The 14,042-nt window shown below is 48.6% G+C and overlaps 1 protein-coding gene across 1 annotated transcript in view; it reads right to left on the bottom strand.

Annotated features, from left to right (window-relative positions):
• Positions 1–14,042, bottom strand: part of LOC147097905 (anthrax toxin receptor 1-like) — a 254,166-nt gene that overhangs the window by 192,753 nt on the left and 47,371 nt on the right. The window contains exons 4-6 of the mRNA XM_085970960.1: positions 8,287–8,368; positions 7,168–7,201; positions 5,977–6,056 (exon numbers count right to left, since the gene is read on the bottom strand). Coding sequence (XP_085827086.1) covers positions 5,977–6,056; positions 7,168–7,201; positions 8,287–8,368 — 196 coding nt within the window. The remainder of the gene's footprint in view (positions 1–5,976; positions 6,057–7,167; positions 7,202–8,286; positions 8,369–14,042) is intronic.

Raw genomic sequence — 14,042 nt, 5'->3', positions numbered from 1 at the left:
CTGCAGGACGATATAGATGGGTTGGTCAGATGGGCGGAACAGTGGCAAATGGAATTTAACCCGGAAAAGTGCAAGGTGATGCACTTTGCGGGGACTAACAAGGCAAGGGAATACACAATGAATGGTAAGACCCTAGGGAGGACAGAGGGTCAGAGGGATCTGGGTGTGCAAGTACACAGATCCCTGAAGGCAGCGGAACAGGTGGATAAGGTGGTAAAAAAGGCATATGGGATACTTGCCTTCATTAGCTGAGGCATAGAATATAAGAGCAAGGAGGTTATGATGGAGCTGTATAAAACACTGGTTAGGCCACAGCTGGAATACTGTGTGCAGTTCTGGTCGCCACACTACAGGAAGGATGTGATCGCTTTGGAGAGGGTGCAGAGGAGATTCACCAGGATGTTACTAGGGCTGGAGCGCTTCAGCTATGAAGAGAGACTGGGCAGATTGGGTTTGTTTTCCTTGGAGCAGAGGAGGCTGAGGGGGGACATGATTGAGGTGTACAAAATTATGAGGGGCATAGATAGGATGGATACTAAGGAGCTTTTTCCCTTAGTAGAAGGGTCAATAACAAGGGGGCATAGATTCAAGGTAAAGGGCGGGAGGTTTAGAGGGGATTTGAGAAAGAACTTTTTCACCCAGAGGGTGGTTGGAGTCTGGAACTCACTGCCTGAAAGGGTTGTGGAGGCAGGAACCCTCACAACATTTAAGAAGCATTTGGATGAGCACTTGAAATGCCATAGCATACAAGGCTACGGACCAAATGCTGGAATATGGGATTAGATTAGACAGGGCTTGATGGCCGGTGCGGACACGATGGGCCGAAGGGCCTCTATCCGTGCTGTATAACTCTATGACTCTATGAGGGCTTGATAGGGTGGATGCTGGGAGAATGTTTCCCTTGGCTGGGGAGTCCAGAACCAGGGGTCACAGCCTCAGGATAAAGGGTAGGCCATTCAGGACTGAGATGAGAAGAAATTTCTTCACACAGAGGGTGGTGAATCTTTGGAATTCTCTACCCCAGAGGGCTGTGGAGGCTCAGTCATTGGGTATATTCAAAACAGAAGTCGATAGATTTCTGACTAGTAAGGGCATCAAGGGATATGGCGATGGGGCCGGTGAATGGAGTTGAGGCAGAAGATCAGCCATGATCTCATTGAATGGCGGAGCAGGCTCGAGGGGCCGAATGGCCGACTCCTGCTCCTATTTCTTATGTTCTTATGAATGAGGTGAGTGTGTGTGTGTATCTATGAAAGAAAAGTGGGCGACCATCCAGAAAGATTCTGCACTAAACCAAGGGGCACAAGGACCGCATAGAAACCTATAAAGGCAGAAGTTGCTTTCTGTATAACTTTATATAGGGAGAAACAGTTTCCCTTTAAACCAGAGGTGTCTAAACTTGTTTGTCTTCGTGGGACACCTGGGTCCATATGATGGAGCCTCAAGAGTCACAGATAAGGTTCAAGTCAATGCTCCGATTACTTTGCTCCGAGGAAGGAGTAAATTACTTAGCTCTTTGAATTCTGCTTAATTTCCCCCCCATCTCTCTTGGAGGCACTGGATCACACTGGGGTACACAGTTCCACGGGGGGGGCAACATTAACCCTTCAGTGCCTCACCAAAAACGTGTGAGCGCAGACAATGTGCATCAGCAAGCTATTCAACTGTGGGAGCATCATATCCCAAGCCCGATCCCATCACCACCTGTCATTTATAATTTATTGCAGCGGTCAGTGGAGTCGGAACCTTCCCCCAGCAGAAATTACTTCACAGCGCTGATGGGGGATTGAATCAGAGATCTTTCTGATCAGTGTGGCTTAGCACCAGACTGTAGACTTACACTATCCGGGATCTCGCAAAACAACACCTACCTTTAAATCTCATCTCACAAGAAAGTGTCCAAAGCACTGAGTCGAAAACCCCCAAAAAATTAATTTCTGGTGTTCATGGAGTCTTTTCTATAGAAAAATAGGAGCAGGAGTAGGCCATTCGGCCCTTCGAGCCTGCTCCGCCATTCAATATGATCATGGCTGATCTTCTATCTCAATACCATATTCCCGCTCTCTCCACATATCCCTTGATGCCTTTTGCGTCTAGAAATCTATCTATCTCATTCTTAAATATATTCAGTGACTTGGCCTCCACAGCCTTCTGTGGTAGAGAATTCCACAGGTTCACCACCCTCTGAGTGAAGAAATTTCTCCTCATCTCAGTCCTAAATGTCCTACCCATATTTTGAGACTGTGACCCCTCGTTCTAGACCCCACAGCCAGGGGAAACATCCTCCCTGCATCCAGTCTGTCTAACCCTGTCAGAATTTTATATGTTTCAATGAGATCCCCTCTCATTCTTCTCAAGCTGTGGCTACTAACTGCTCTTGGTGCTCTGATGTAGGATTTCACCGCGCTAAAAAACAGTCCTTTCCCAAACTTGAAGCCCATAAATTCAAACTGAACAAACAGCAAAGCAAAGCGGGAGCTCGATTCTCTCAAAAAGAGAGGGTGACCTGATAGAGGCCTTCAAGATTATGAAAGGGTTTGATCGGGTAAACGTAGAGAAGATGTTTCCACTTGTGGGGCGAGACCAGAACTAGGGGCCATCAATATACGACAGTCACTAATAAATTCAATCGGGAATTCAGAAGAAACTTCTTTACCCCAGAGAGTGGTTAGAGTGTGGAACTCGCTACCACAGGGAGTGGTTGAGGTGAAGAGCATCGATGCATTTAAGGGAAGGATATGTTGATGGAGTTGGATGAAGTAGGGTGGGAGGAGGCTCATGTGGAGCACAAACACAGTAAGAATAAGCCATTTGCTGTAAGGCTTTGCTATAACTTGACCAAACTTAAAAAGTTGACCAAATTTAATATACCAGCATGCTTCAGGAGGCTGAGAGGTTGGTTCCTGTGAGAACTTTGCAAGAAAGCTGTTAATCGGATAAGGAAGCGACAGACCCTGAGCAGGAACAAACGGTCAGGCGTTACAAAGACAGGAACACCTTCAGGCAAATGGTGTGAAGGGCCTTGGGGGCCCACTGATAAGAGGAAAACAACTGCCAACCATTTGTCACACAGTTTGGGACACATATGCATTGAGGAGCCTGCCCAGGTTTTTACGGTGTAAGAGATGCTGTCTTAAGACACTCGGGGCTGCTGCAGTCGGGGGAGGCGACCTGGTCAGTTGTCGGTTAGAGTCGTACGTCTAGCCGTCACCGAACTGACCACTCGCTGGTGTCAGTACGTATGTAGTGTTGGCTTATTATCGCTTGAGCTTAAAGTCAGGGAATAAACCTGTGTGTGCTTAGATATAATCGGGAGTATAATATACAACAGTTTTGTGTGCGCTTACTTGTAACCTCTTGTTGAATTTAAGTAAAAAGAAAGCTATTCTCGAATCCCTGTGCTTTGTGTTGTCTGTTCGACGGGTCTGAACTTTGGAAACTGTTAGACGGGTTAAAGGAGAAGTGTGAATTTAAACATCCTAAAACACCTGTTGGGCTGAATGGCCTGTTTCTGTGCTGTAAATACTTTGTACATATACAGATAGAGTTGGCTGGGCTCTGTGGGATTTCCAGGGCTTGTTGGCCAGAACAAACCCGAGGGCTATACTGTAGTTTGAACACCCCTGCCTTAATAATACCTCCCACACCAACTGGCACTTCCCTTCCAGGGTAGCGGGAGATTTACTCCGTACATAACTAATGCTGCATCTGACTTAAGAGTGCTCGATGCTGACAATGAGTGACAAAAAGGATGACCGCATATATTCAACCAGGAAAAAGACATTGGGCTGGATTTTGTCAATGGGGACGTGATGGAGGCGGGATTCCCACTTTTTTTTGGATTTGTGGCCAACCCACGCGATTTTCCCTTGATTGACCTTGTTAGGCCCGCCCAGCGGGCTCAACAGGCCAATTAAGGGACACCAGGTTACAGGTGACGTCAGGGATTGACATTTCATCTGTCAAGAGCTTTAGACAGATGAAATATCAGCGTTTGACAGCTCTGTGAAGCTGTCAAACACCGACAATCTGACTTCTAACTTGAGTCCTTCTCCACAGACTCAGTTAGAGAGCTCTCCAGAACAGAAAGCAGAATGCTGCAACTTTTGACAGCCCGCGGCCATTCTGCTTTCTGTGCCGGTGAGATGAGGGACTCCCGAGACCTGAAGGAAGGAAGCCTGCATTAGTAAGTAAAGGTAAGTAAAACTTATTTAAACACTTTACACACACCAAACACACTTACCTCTGCACCCATGCACCCATCACTCACCTGAACACCGGACATCTCGAACCCTCCAACCCCTTCAGCCCGACGGTCCGCCTCGCTAACTTGGCGTGGTTTGGAGCCGTTGGGCAGCCACACTTCAGGGCTAAAAATAGGGATTAGGCCAAAAACTGCCTGTTACCTATCTGTTAACAGGCAGTTAATTGGCACTAATCCCCTTCCCGCCTCGGGGAGGCGGCTCCCAGCACAGGTCGGGTACCCGCCTCCTGGGAAACGGGCATGGAGGTGGGTTGGGGGCGGGAAGGGTTCGTGCCCCCTGATTCTGCAATTTTCCTCCCACTCCCACCTCCAAACCCGCCTCCACAGGGCTTGGAAATCCGAGCCCATAGAAAAGATGCGAGGAGAAAGAACGCACAGGAACTAATTATATCAATTCTCAGGATAAGGGGTCGGCCATTTAGGACTGAGAGGAGGAGGAATTTCTTCACTCAGAGGGTGGTGAATCTTTGGAATTCTCTGCCCCAGAGGGCTGTGGAGGCTCAGTCGTTGAGTATATTCAAGACAGAGATCGATAGATTTTTGGATATTAAGGGAATCAAGGGATATGGGGATAGTGCAGGAAGGTGGAGTTGAGGTAGAAGATCAGCCATGATCTTGTTGAATGGCGGAGCAGGCTCGAGAGGCTGAATGGCCGACTCCTGCTCCTGTTTCGCATATTCTTATAAAGGGTTGTAGATCCCGATAGAAGTAGGGAGTTGAACTTCAGGTCAAAGAAGGTTACATCTGATCAATTGAACACTCAAGACCCAGGAATTAAATTATCATTTTGGCGGCGAAATTCGGTTACGTCCCATTTGGGGCAGTAACCGAATTATTGCCGGAGATTTAGTGCCCGGCGCGGAAGTACCACCCCGGCCGCTAAATTGGGCTTACCGCCCCAGCGAGGAAGCGCAGCACTATCTCGGGCGCTCCACTTCCTCTCGGGGCGATGTCGGGGTCGCAAAGCGCGGTAGCTCCGCGTAGCGCTGACACGTTTCAGGGCCCCTCCCCTTCCGTTAAAGAGGGAGGGGCTCTGTGAGCTCTGCCGGGCCGCCGATAGCCCACACTAGCCCACCAGGGCGGCGCAGTGCCAGGCTGTACGATGGCGGCCACAGACCACGCCAAGGGCCGACCTGGAGGTCGGACAAAAAAAAAAGAAAAGGGTGGCGCGGGGCCGTGGCCACACCTCCCTTTAATTAGTGCCCCACGAGTGGAGGTCGGCCCGGCTCGGGACCCACGAGACTGCCGCTGACACCGCCTGTGGCAGCCTCACGGGGCGCAGCTGAATTTCTGCCGTGGGGCGGTAAGAGGTCGCGGCGCACGGCGATGATGTCATCGCCAGTGGCGCAAGGGCCTGGGGCGTTAATGGCGGGGGTGCGGCACTATCGGGAGGCGCTATCCCCCGCTCGGGCGATAAGCCCTTTGCGCCCCGTTAGCACCCCCTGGAGGTGCTAACGGCAGGCACAAAGGAGCCGAATTTCGTGCCCTTTATATGCAAAGTTTAACTGTGTATAGTTAAAACCTTTCCTTTCCGAATGTGCAGATTCCGGCTTTGAATACCCTGCATTTTCAATCCGTTCCTTGACACATTCTTAGTGCACGTGTTTTATTTTTTTAAATTCCACACATTTACTTGGCCAGGTGGAGCTGAGAGGAGACTGCATTCCATCACACACAACTCCCGCTCCTCAAATCTGACACAACCTTCTTACCTCCCGCTCCGCATAATAAAAGAGGTTCTCCATCAGCTCGCCGTCTGTCAGAGCGATGATGACGCTGGCAGTCCTGTAACCTGTGTTGGGAAATGTAGTCAGTTATTTCCAGAGCTCTGCCCGGCTCGTCTCACACCAAGAAACGTCATTTCCCCTTGAGGTGCCGACACTGGAGAGACCGTCTTTTCACTTTAACACTTTTGAAACATAGAAGATAGGAGCAGGAGTGGGCCATTCGGCCCCTCGTACCTGTTCCGCCATTCAATGAGATCACGGCTGATCATCCAAATTCAGTACTCTCTCCCTCAGCTCCAGATAACCCTAAAAACCAATGCCCTAGTGGGTAGGGTGCTCTTGGCTGGATAAGGTAGCAGGAAGCTCACCAGGGTGTTGTACTGCATTCTCTCTACTGGTTAAAGACCAGTTGGAAAAGGGACTTAAACACAACTACACATGCACAAAACCAGTCCATGTGCGATTAGTAAAAAGGACATTTTAGTGCCTCTGGCAACATTGGCATTGCTTTATTTACTTAGCAGGGCTGAATCGGGTGGCACGCTAGTGGAAATGCTACAAGGTAAATGGGGCATCAGACACCAAGCCTGGTAACTTTTTAGGGTGAGAATGACCTGAGAACTTATCACTTGTCACCCCTGTGCTCGCTGACCTACATTGGCTGCCAGTTCGGCAACACAAAAATTGTTTCCAAATCCCTCCCTGGCCCTCGCCCCCTCCCTATCTCTGTAACCTCCTCCAGCCCTACAGCCCTCTGAGATCTTTGCGCTCCTCCAATTCTGGCCTCTTGCGCATCCCCGATTTTCATCGTTCCACCATTGGCAGCCGTGCCTTCAGCTGCCTCAGGCCCTGAGCTCTGGAATTCCCTCCCTGAATCTCTCCACCTCTCTGACCTCCTTAAAACCTACCTCTTTGGCCAAGATTTTGGTCTCCTGTCCTAATATCTCCTAATGTGGCTCGGTGTTAAATTTTGTTTGATAATCGCTCCTGTGACGCGCCTTAGGAAGTTTTATTACGCTAAAGGCGCTCTATAAATGCAAGTTGTCGTTTGATACGACTATTCAATAGTACTGCTTGCATTTGAAGAGGTACAAAAGCTGGCATTACAATGAGAGATATCCTTTGTGGCTTTACCCGGGTATGCGACGAGCATGCCTGCACAGTGACTGCACTCACCTTCAGTGTTTGAATAGTAGATTTGTTCACTCGCCTGAAAGAAAACAAATGTTGAAATCAGAGGTGGTCAGAACCAGGAGGGTGTCCACGTAAAACCGCGCCGGGACGCTCTTCCGCGTGGCGCAGCCAGCAGGCCGGGAGACTCGGCGCTCTGCTGTTCAATCCCTCGTCACTCGGGTCGGGCCTCATGGCCAGAGCCTCTGCCCAGGAGGTACGGTCCGTAGACACAGGCCACGGAATTGGGATCGAGCTGTTCTCATACCGTGTCCTGAAACTGTTGTACTTTGTGGGCAAGTCCCTGCCTTCTACAGGCTAACGGACAGCCAACAAGAACATAAGAACATAAGAAATAGGAGCAGGAATAGGCCACTTGGCCCCTCGAGCCTGCTCCGCCATTCAATAAGATCGTGGCTGATCTTGGGCTCAAAGCCACTTCCCTGCCCGCTCCCCATAACCCTTCACTCCCTTATCTTGCAAAAATCTGTCTATCTCCACCTTAAATGTATTTAATGACCCCGCCTCCACGGCTCTCTGGGGCAGAGAATTCCACAGATTTACGATCCTCTGAGAGAAGAAGTTTCTCCTCGTCTCAGTTCTAAAAGGGCGACCCTTTATTCTGAAACTGTGCCCCCGAGTTCTAGATTTCCCCACGAGGGGAAACATCCTCTCTGCATCTAACCTGTCGAGCCCCCTCAGTATCTTATATTTTTCAATAAGATCACCTCTCATTCTTCTAAATTCCAATGAATATAGGCTCAACCTTTCTTCATAAGTCAAACCCCTCATCTCTGGAATTAACCGAGTGAATCGTCTCTGAACTGCCTCCAACAACACCTGGCAACTCGAACGAGCAGTACTGGGTGGCGGGCGGCGTGAGGTACAAGGATGACGGTGCCATTGTTAAATCCGGCGCTGAATTCGTTACAGGTCAAAAGTTTCCTTCTCCACCACACTGCAGAGGGAGAGTGCCGTCAACAGCGACTCACTACTGCCCCCTTCAAGACTGGCTGGAATCGCCAGATGAGAATTTCTTTTATTCTCCAGGATCGCCGTTGCCCCCCTCAATTCCGCCCCCCCCCCAAAAAAAATACAAGCAGCGAAGCACAATGCAGACTGTACCCTCTCAAAGCCCTCGTGCATGTAGGTATCCCCTCCGGGCTGCACCATCTGCAGTTCCTCCAATCCTTTGCGAATTCGTTCCCTTTTGGAAAACAAGACGATTTAAAAGAAGGTTAAGTGTTTCACGGGTAAGAAATTGATCTCACCACCTTGGCTAAAAGGTTTATCACTGGCTGCACGCTCACCCCTGTCTGTATGGAAGTCAGTTGGTTCACAGAAAATTCTGGCCTAGGTCTCTCCAAAGCATTACTGGAGCCACTGATTAGAATAGGCTCCTTGAAGTCTCACGCTGCGAGTATTAGCTTATAAACAAATGCTTAACGTTTAATATATGACATTTCTTTGTCCACTATTTTAGTGGAATGGGCCCGAGTTTAACTCCAGGTGGATTCCTCGCTCAGGCCCGGAGTTAACATTACAGGCGGGTCTCAGTGAAGTAATCGGGCCGCAACGTGCATGTGTAAAGAAGGACCCTGCTTGTCCTTGCCGCCTGCTCAGGAGAGCAGGTTAAAATTGCAGATGTTGCGATCATGGCGGCTTTCGGATAGGTGAGAGCCGGGGACGATTTTAACTGCCCGCCCGCCAGGTTTCTGCTGAGCGAGTAGGGTTAAAAACGCCCCCAAAGTCTCTGTTTAAATAACGGCTAAAGGAATTTCATGCGTATGCTAATATTCCCATAGCTTAGATGCTGAGGCACTGATCGCTGATCAGTGAGCTCTGTGTAACAGCAGACTAACCGATAATAATAATAAATTTGTTTTTTCTAAATCGTTGTGAAAAACATGAATCCTGCAGCTGAAACATGCTAAGGGTAAGCAGGACAGCTCTAATTTAACCAGTCTTACATAGGCCCATACTAAAGCACACAGCTCGTCAAACCAAATCGCTTGCAATTTCGGTAAGCTGACAGCAATATGGTTTGTCTGGTTTAGTGCAGGGGGTGCCCCAGGATAGCAGCTGCGACTGTTCCTACGTACAATGCTCGATCAGAAAGGAACCAGCTCCAATGCTCTCCTCTACTAATAATATCTTTGCTCAAGAACAGGATGGAGGAAGCTTATTCAGCAACAGCGACGAGTTGATAGAAGCGATTTTATTGGCTGAGTGAGCAATCTTTCTTCAAAGGAGGGTCAAAAGTCACACGGTGCCAGCTAATTTTGGCAGTTCAGTGTGAAATAAGTTACATCATGCTTCAACCGTTTGCCTTGGCTTGCTTTCCAAACATGATAATAAGCTTAAAACCTTTGGCTGTTCCCTGTGTCGGCTGTGGCTCAGTTGGTAGCACCACTTGCATTCTGAGTCTGATGGTTGTGGGTTTGAATCCCATTCACAGAGACTTGAGCACAAAAATCCAGGCTGACGCTCCAGCGCAGTGCTGAGGGAGGTGCTGTCTTTCAGATGAGATGTTAAACCGAGGCCCTGTCTGCTCTCTCAGGTGGATGTAAAAGATCCCATGGTGCTATTTTGAAGAAGAGCAGGGGAGTTATCCCCGGTGTCCTGTGGCCAATATTTGTCCCTCAATCAACATCACTAAAAAACAGATGATCTGGTCATTATCACATTGCTGTTTGTGGGAGCTTGCTGTGCACAAATTGGCTGCCGTGTTGCCTACATTACAACAGTGACTCTACTTCATTGGCTTTAAAGCGCTTTGAACGTCCGGTGGTCGGGAAAGGCGCTATATAAATGCGTCCCTTTTTCTTTTTATGAATTGGTCAGTTGGTTCCCCTATAAAACCAAGTCTGCTTCACTGAATGCAGCTGTCTGAGAAATGAAGCGTCATGTTGTTGTTGTTGTCGGTGAAGGGCTAAGACTCCAAGTGCAAGACACCGCCAAGGCTGAAAAGATGTAGGAAAGAAGTTGAGTTGAATTGGGGATAAAATGATGCTAAGCTTTGGATTTTAAATGCCCGTAGACTGTAAGAATTCAGAGGTTTTATGGAGTCTGAATAGATCGAGCTGCACACTCAATGGCTTAGTTGATGAAAGAAAGACTTGCATTTATATAGCGCCTTTCACGACCACTGGACGTCCCAAAGCGCTTTACTGCCGACGAAGTACTTTTGAAGTGTAGCCACTGTTGTGATGTGGGAAACGTGGCAGCCAATTTGCGCACAGCAAGCTCCCACAAACAGCAATGTGATAATGACTGGATAATCTGTTTCCAGATGTTGATTGAGGGATAAATATTGGCCAGGACACCGGGGAGAACTCCCCCGCTCTTCGAAATAATGTCATCCACCTGAGAGGGCCTCGGTTTCATGTCTCATCCAAAAGACAGCATCTGCGGCAGTGCGGCGCTCCCTCAGTATTGCATTGGAGTGTCAGCCTAGATTTTTGTGCTCAAGTCTCTGGAGTGGGACTCGAACCCACAACCTTCTGACTCTCCCAACTGAGCCACGGTTGACGCGGATGAGTGGACTGTCTAGTGTGGGACTGAGGCACGCAGAGTAGAAAGGTTCAAGTCCAATCATGGGATCTGTGTTTGAGTGAACTTGGGGAAACAATGGGGGCACTTTAACTGGCCTCAATATTCCTGGAAGGGGAAGGGTTATTGGACAGGGTTCCTACTTCCTGATCGTTATCCAATACCTCCAACTCAAAATCTGTGTGTGTGTGGACACTGGGTGAGCCCAGGGAAAGGGTCAGCTGCGCTTGCTTGCTTGGTTAAATCACCGCCAACACTTGTTGTCAAGATTCATACAGGAGTAACTTGGGTAAGTCACAAGAGGGCATCTGGCCCTTGTAGAAACGTATCCCAACAAGGTGCAGGTGGGGAGGGGAGGGGAGGGGAGGGGAGGGAAGAAAATGGTAGGGAAGGGGGCAAAACAGAAGACTATTGGTGAGAATGAGTGGGGAGATAATGCGAACCATTTTGAGATCAGGCCTCATTTAAATCTCCCCGCTGCCCCAAATTGCACTGGCCAGCAGTCAGGTCCTGCAGGAGGGGGTCCTTGGGTGCATCTTCTAGCCAGCCCCTCTATGTCAATGTTTGGGGAGCTGCCAGGCATTGGTTCCACCGTAGGACTTGTGAAGGCCCTAAACCTTTCCTGAGGGGATCAGTTACCTTACTCTGGAGGCACAGTGGCTCTGCCGGGTGCGAAGTGCTTTCCTTCCCATTTTTTCCCCCTCTCTGGTGCGGAATGGCCCGGGGGGGGCTGAAGTGGTGGCGGTGGGCTTCTGGCAGGGGTATGATGGTGGGCAGGCCCCAGTTAAGCAAAGCGACCCCTGCCTCTGCGGGAGTTGAGCCTAAATTGATGAACGCACCCAAATCCAGGGACACCGCCCCTTTAACACTGAAAAAAAGCAGGCAGGAGGATCCAATTGGAAAATTAATAATAATGTGTGTTTCGGCTGGACTGGAATCAATCCCTTTTAAATTATTTTTGCAGCCTCAAAGTGTTGGGTTGGTTTCCCTTCCCTGAAGCCTGTTGCTGTGTCTCTGATTAATTCCGACTGTCGAGAAGGGCAATGCTGAACGTGGCGGAGCCAGGCTTGTCAGCCTCTGTGCAGCCTGGAGATAATAGCCCCGTATTTTCCAATGCCGACGGGTGTGTATGGAAAACCGGCTTTTCCGATCTGCCAAGAATCCTCTTGACTGATCGGATGCCTGCCCTGGAGAAGGGCCTCTGTGGGGGGGGGGAAGAGTTCTGCTTTCTGCAGAACCTCCGCCTGTAGAAATCACTTAGAAATCTTACGCTGGTAGAAGCAGCGTAAGGCCTGCTTTTACCAGCATAAGAGTTTTAAAAAGTTTTAAAAAAAATTTTCACTCATTTATAATTTAAAAATACTTTTAAAAAAGGTAAGTTTATTTTTAGCCCCGTTAAAAACTTTAATTATTTTTTTCAGAAAATTAAATTTTTGTTTAAAATATTTAATTTAATGTAATTTTAACTCATTTTAAAAACGTGATGGTTTTTAAAAAAATGTATTTAATGTTGCAGTGTCTTTTCTCAGTGATCCTCATTCATATATTTGATGGGTCTATCTGTCAAAAGTACGAAGGGAGATTCCCTTCTCCCATTGGCTCCCCGTGGCACACGTGATCCCAGGGACGCTTGCGAACCGCCTGCGCCTCTGGGATACCTGGGCCCTGCGTTTGGAGAGGCCCAGGAGTGGAAATGGCCGGACCTCGGGAGCCCTCAGGTAAGGGCGTAGATTTTTTTCCCCGACAGGAGGCCTCCGCACGCAGGAAGCCTCCGATCGGAAATTACGGGCCAACGATTTTCTGCAGAAATACGAGCTGCTCGATAGATCAGATAGAAAGGTCTGCTGTTGCTGAATGGAGTCAAGAGTCCACAGACCCCTCAGTAACTGGGCGGAGTTTGCAAATAACTCCAATGTTAGATGCTGCCCCCAGAGTGCTGACTTCGCCCTATGTAGACTTTTCTCCCATCTCAATACGCTGTCTTTCCCTCGAAATCTAGTTTGCGCGCGTCCATACAAGTGTTCCTTCTGCACAATTGCACACGACGCACTCCTCCTGCTCCCCTACCCTACTTCATGTTCGGAGCAATCAACATTCTTCACATCTGTGGTGTGAGGTTTTCCGCCCCCTCCCCCCAGAGGTACCGACTCACTACAAACCAGGCACGGTGAAAAGTGACAAATTACATCCGTCGCTAGGAGCTGGAGAAAAGCCTTCAATTAACTTCCAGCTCTTACTTTTTTTTCAATTTTGTCTAACATTTGCTCAGGACCTCATTTACCCATTGATTAAGAACATAAGAACATAAGAAATAGGAGCAGGAGTCGGCCATTCGGCCCCTCGAGCCTGCTCAGCCATTCAATGAGATCATGGTTGATCATCCAAATTCAGTACCCTGTCCCTGCTTTCTCCCCATACCCCTTGATCCCTTTAGCCTTAAGAAATATATCCAACTCCTTCTTTAATATATTTAATGAATTGGCCTCTACTGCCTTCTGTGGTAGAGAATTCCACAGGTTCACCACTCTCTGGGTGAAGAAATTCCTCCTCATTTCTGTCCTAAATGGCTTACCCCTTATCCTTAGACTGTGACCCCTGGTTCTGGACTCCCCGACCATCGGGAACATCCTTCCTGCATCTAGTCTGTCCAGTCCTGTCAGAATTTTATAAGTTTAACATAAGAAATAGGAGCAGGGGTAGGCCATTCGGCCCTTCGAGCCTGCTCCACCATTCAATGAGATCATGGTTGATCATCCAAATTCAGTACCCGGTCCCTGCTTTCTCCCCATACCCCTTGATCCCTTTAGCCTTAAGAAATATATCCAACTCCTTCTTGAATATATTTAATGAATTGGCCTCTACTGCCTTCTGTGGTAGAGAATTCCACAGGTTCACCACTCTCTGGGTGAAGAAATTCCTCCTCATTTCTGTCCTAAATGGCTTACCCCTTATCCTTAGACTGTGACCCCTGGTTCTGGACTCCCCGACCATCGGGAACATCCTTCCTGCATCTAGTCTGTCCAGTCCTGTCAGAATTTTATAAGTTTAACATAAGAAATAGGAGCAGGAGTAGGCCATTCGGCCCTTCGAGCCTGCTCTGCCATTCAATGAGATCATGGCTGATCTTCTGCCTCAACTCCATTCACCGGCCCTTTCGCCATATCCCTTGATGCCCTTACTAGTCAGAAATCTGTCGACTTCTGTTTTGAATATTCCCAATGACTGAGCCTCCACAGCCCTCTGGGGTAGAGAATTCCAAAGATTCACCACCATCTGTGTGAAGAAATTTCTTCTCATCTCAGTCCTGAATGGCCTACCCTTTATCCTGA

This window comes from Somniosus microcephalus, chromosome 30 (genome assembly GCF_052327205.1).
Source record: "Somniosus microcephalus isolate GS21.2 chromosome 30, FLI_Smic_1.0, whole genome shotgun sequence".
Lineage (NCBI taxonomy): Eukaryota > Metazoa > Chordata > Chondrichthyes > Squaliformes > Somniosidae > Somniosus > Somniosus microcephalus.
The sequence above is the reverse complement of the archived record's forward strand: the minus strand, read 5'-3'. Positions and strand labels throughout refer to the sequence as shown.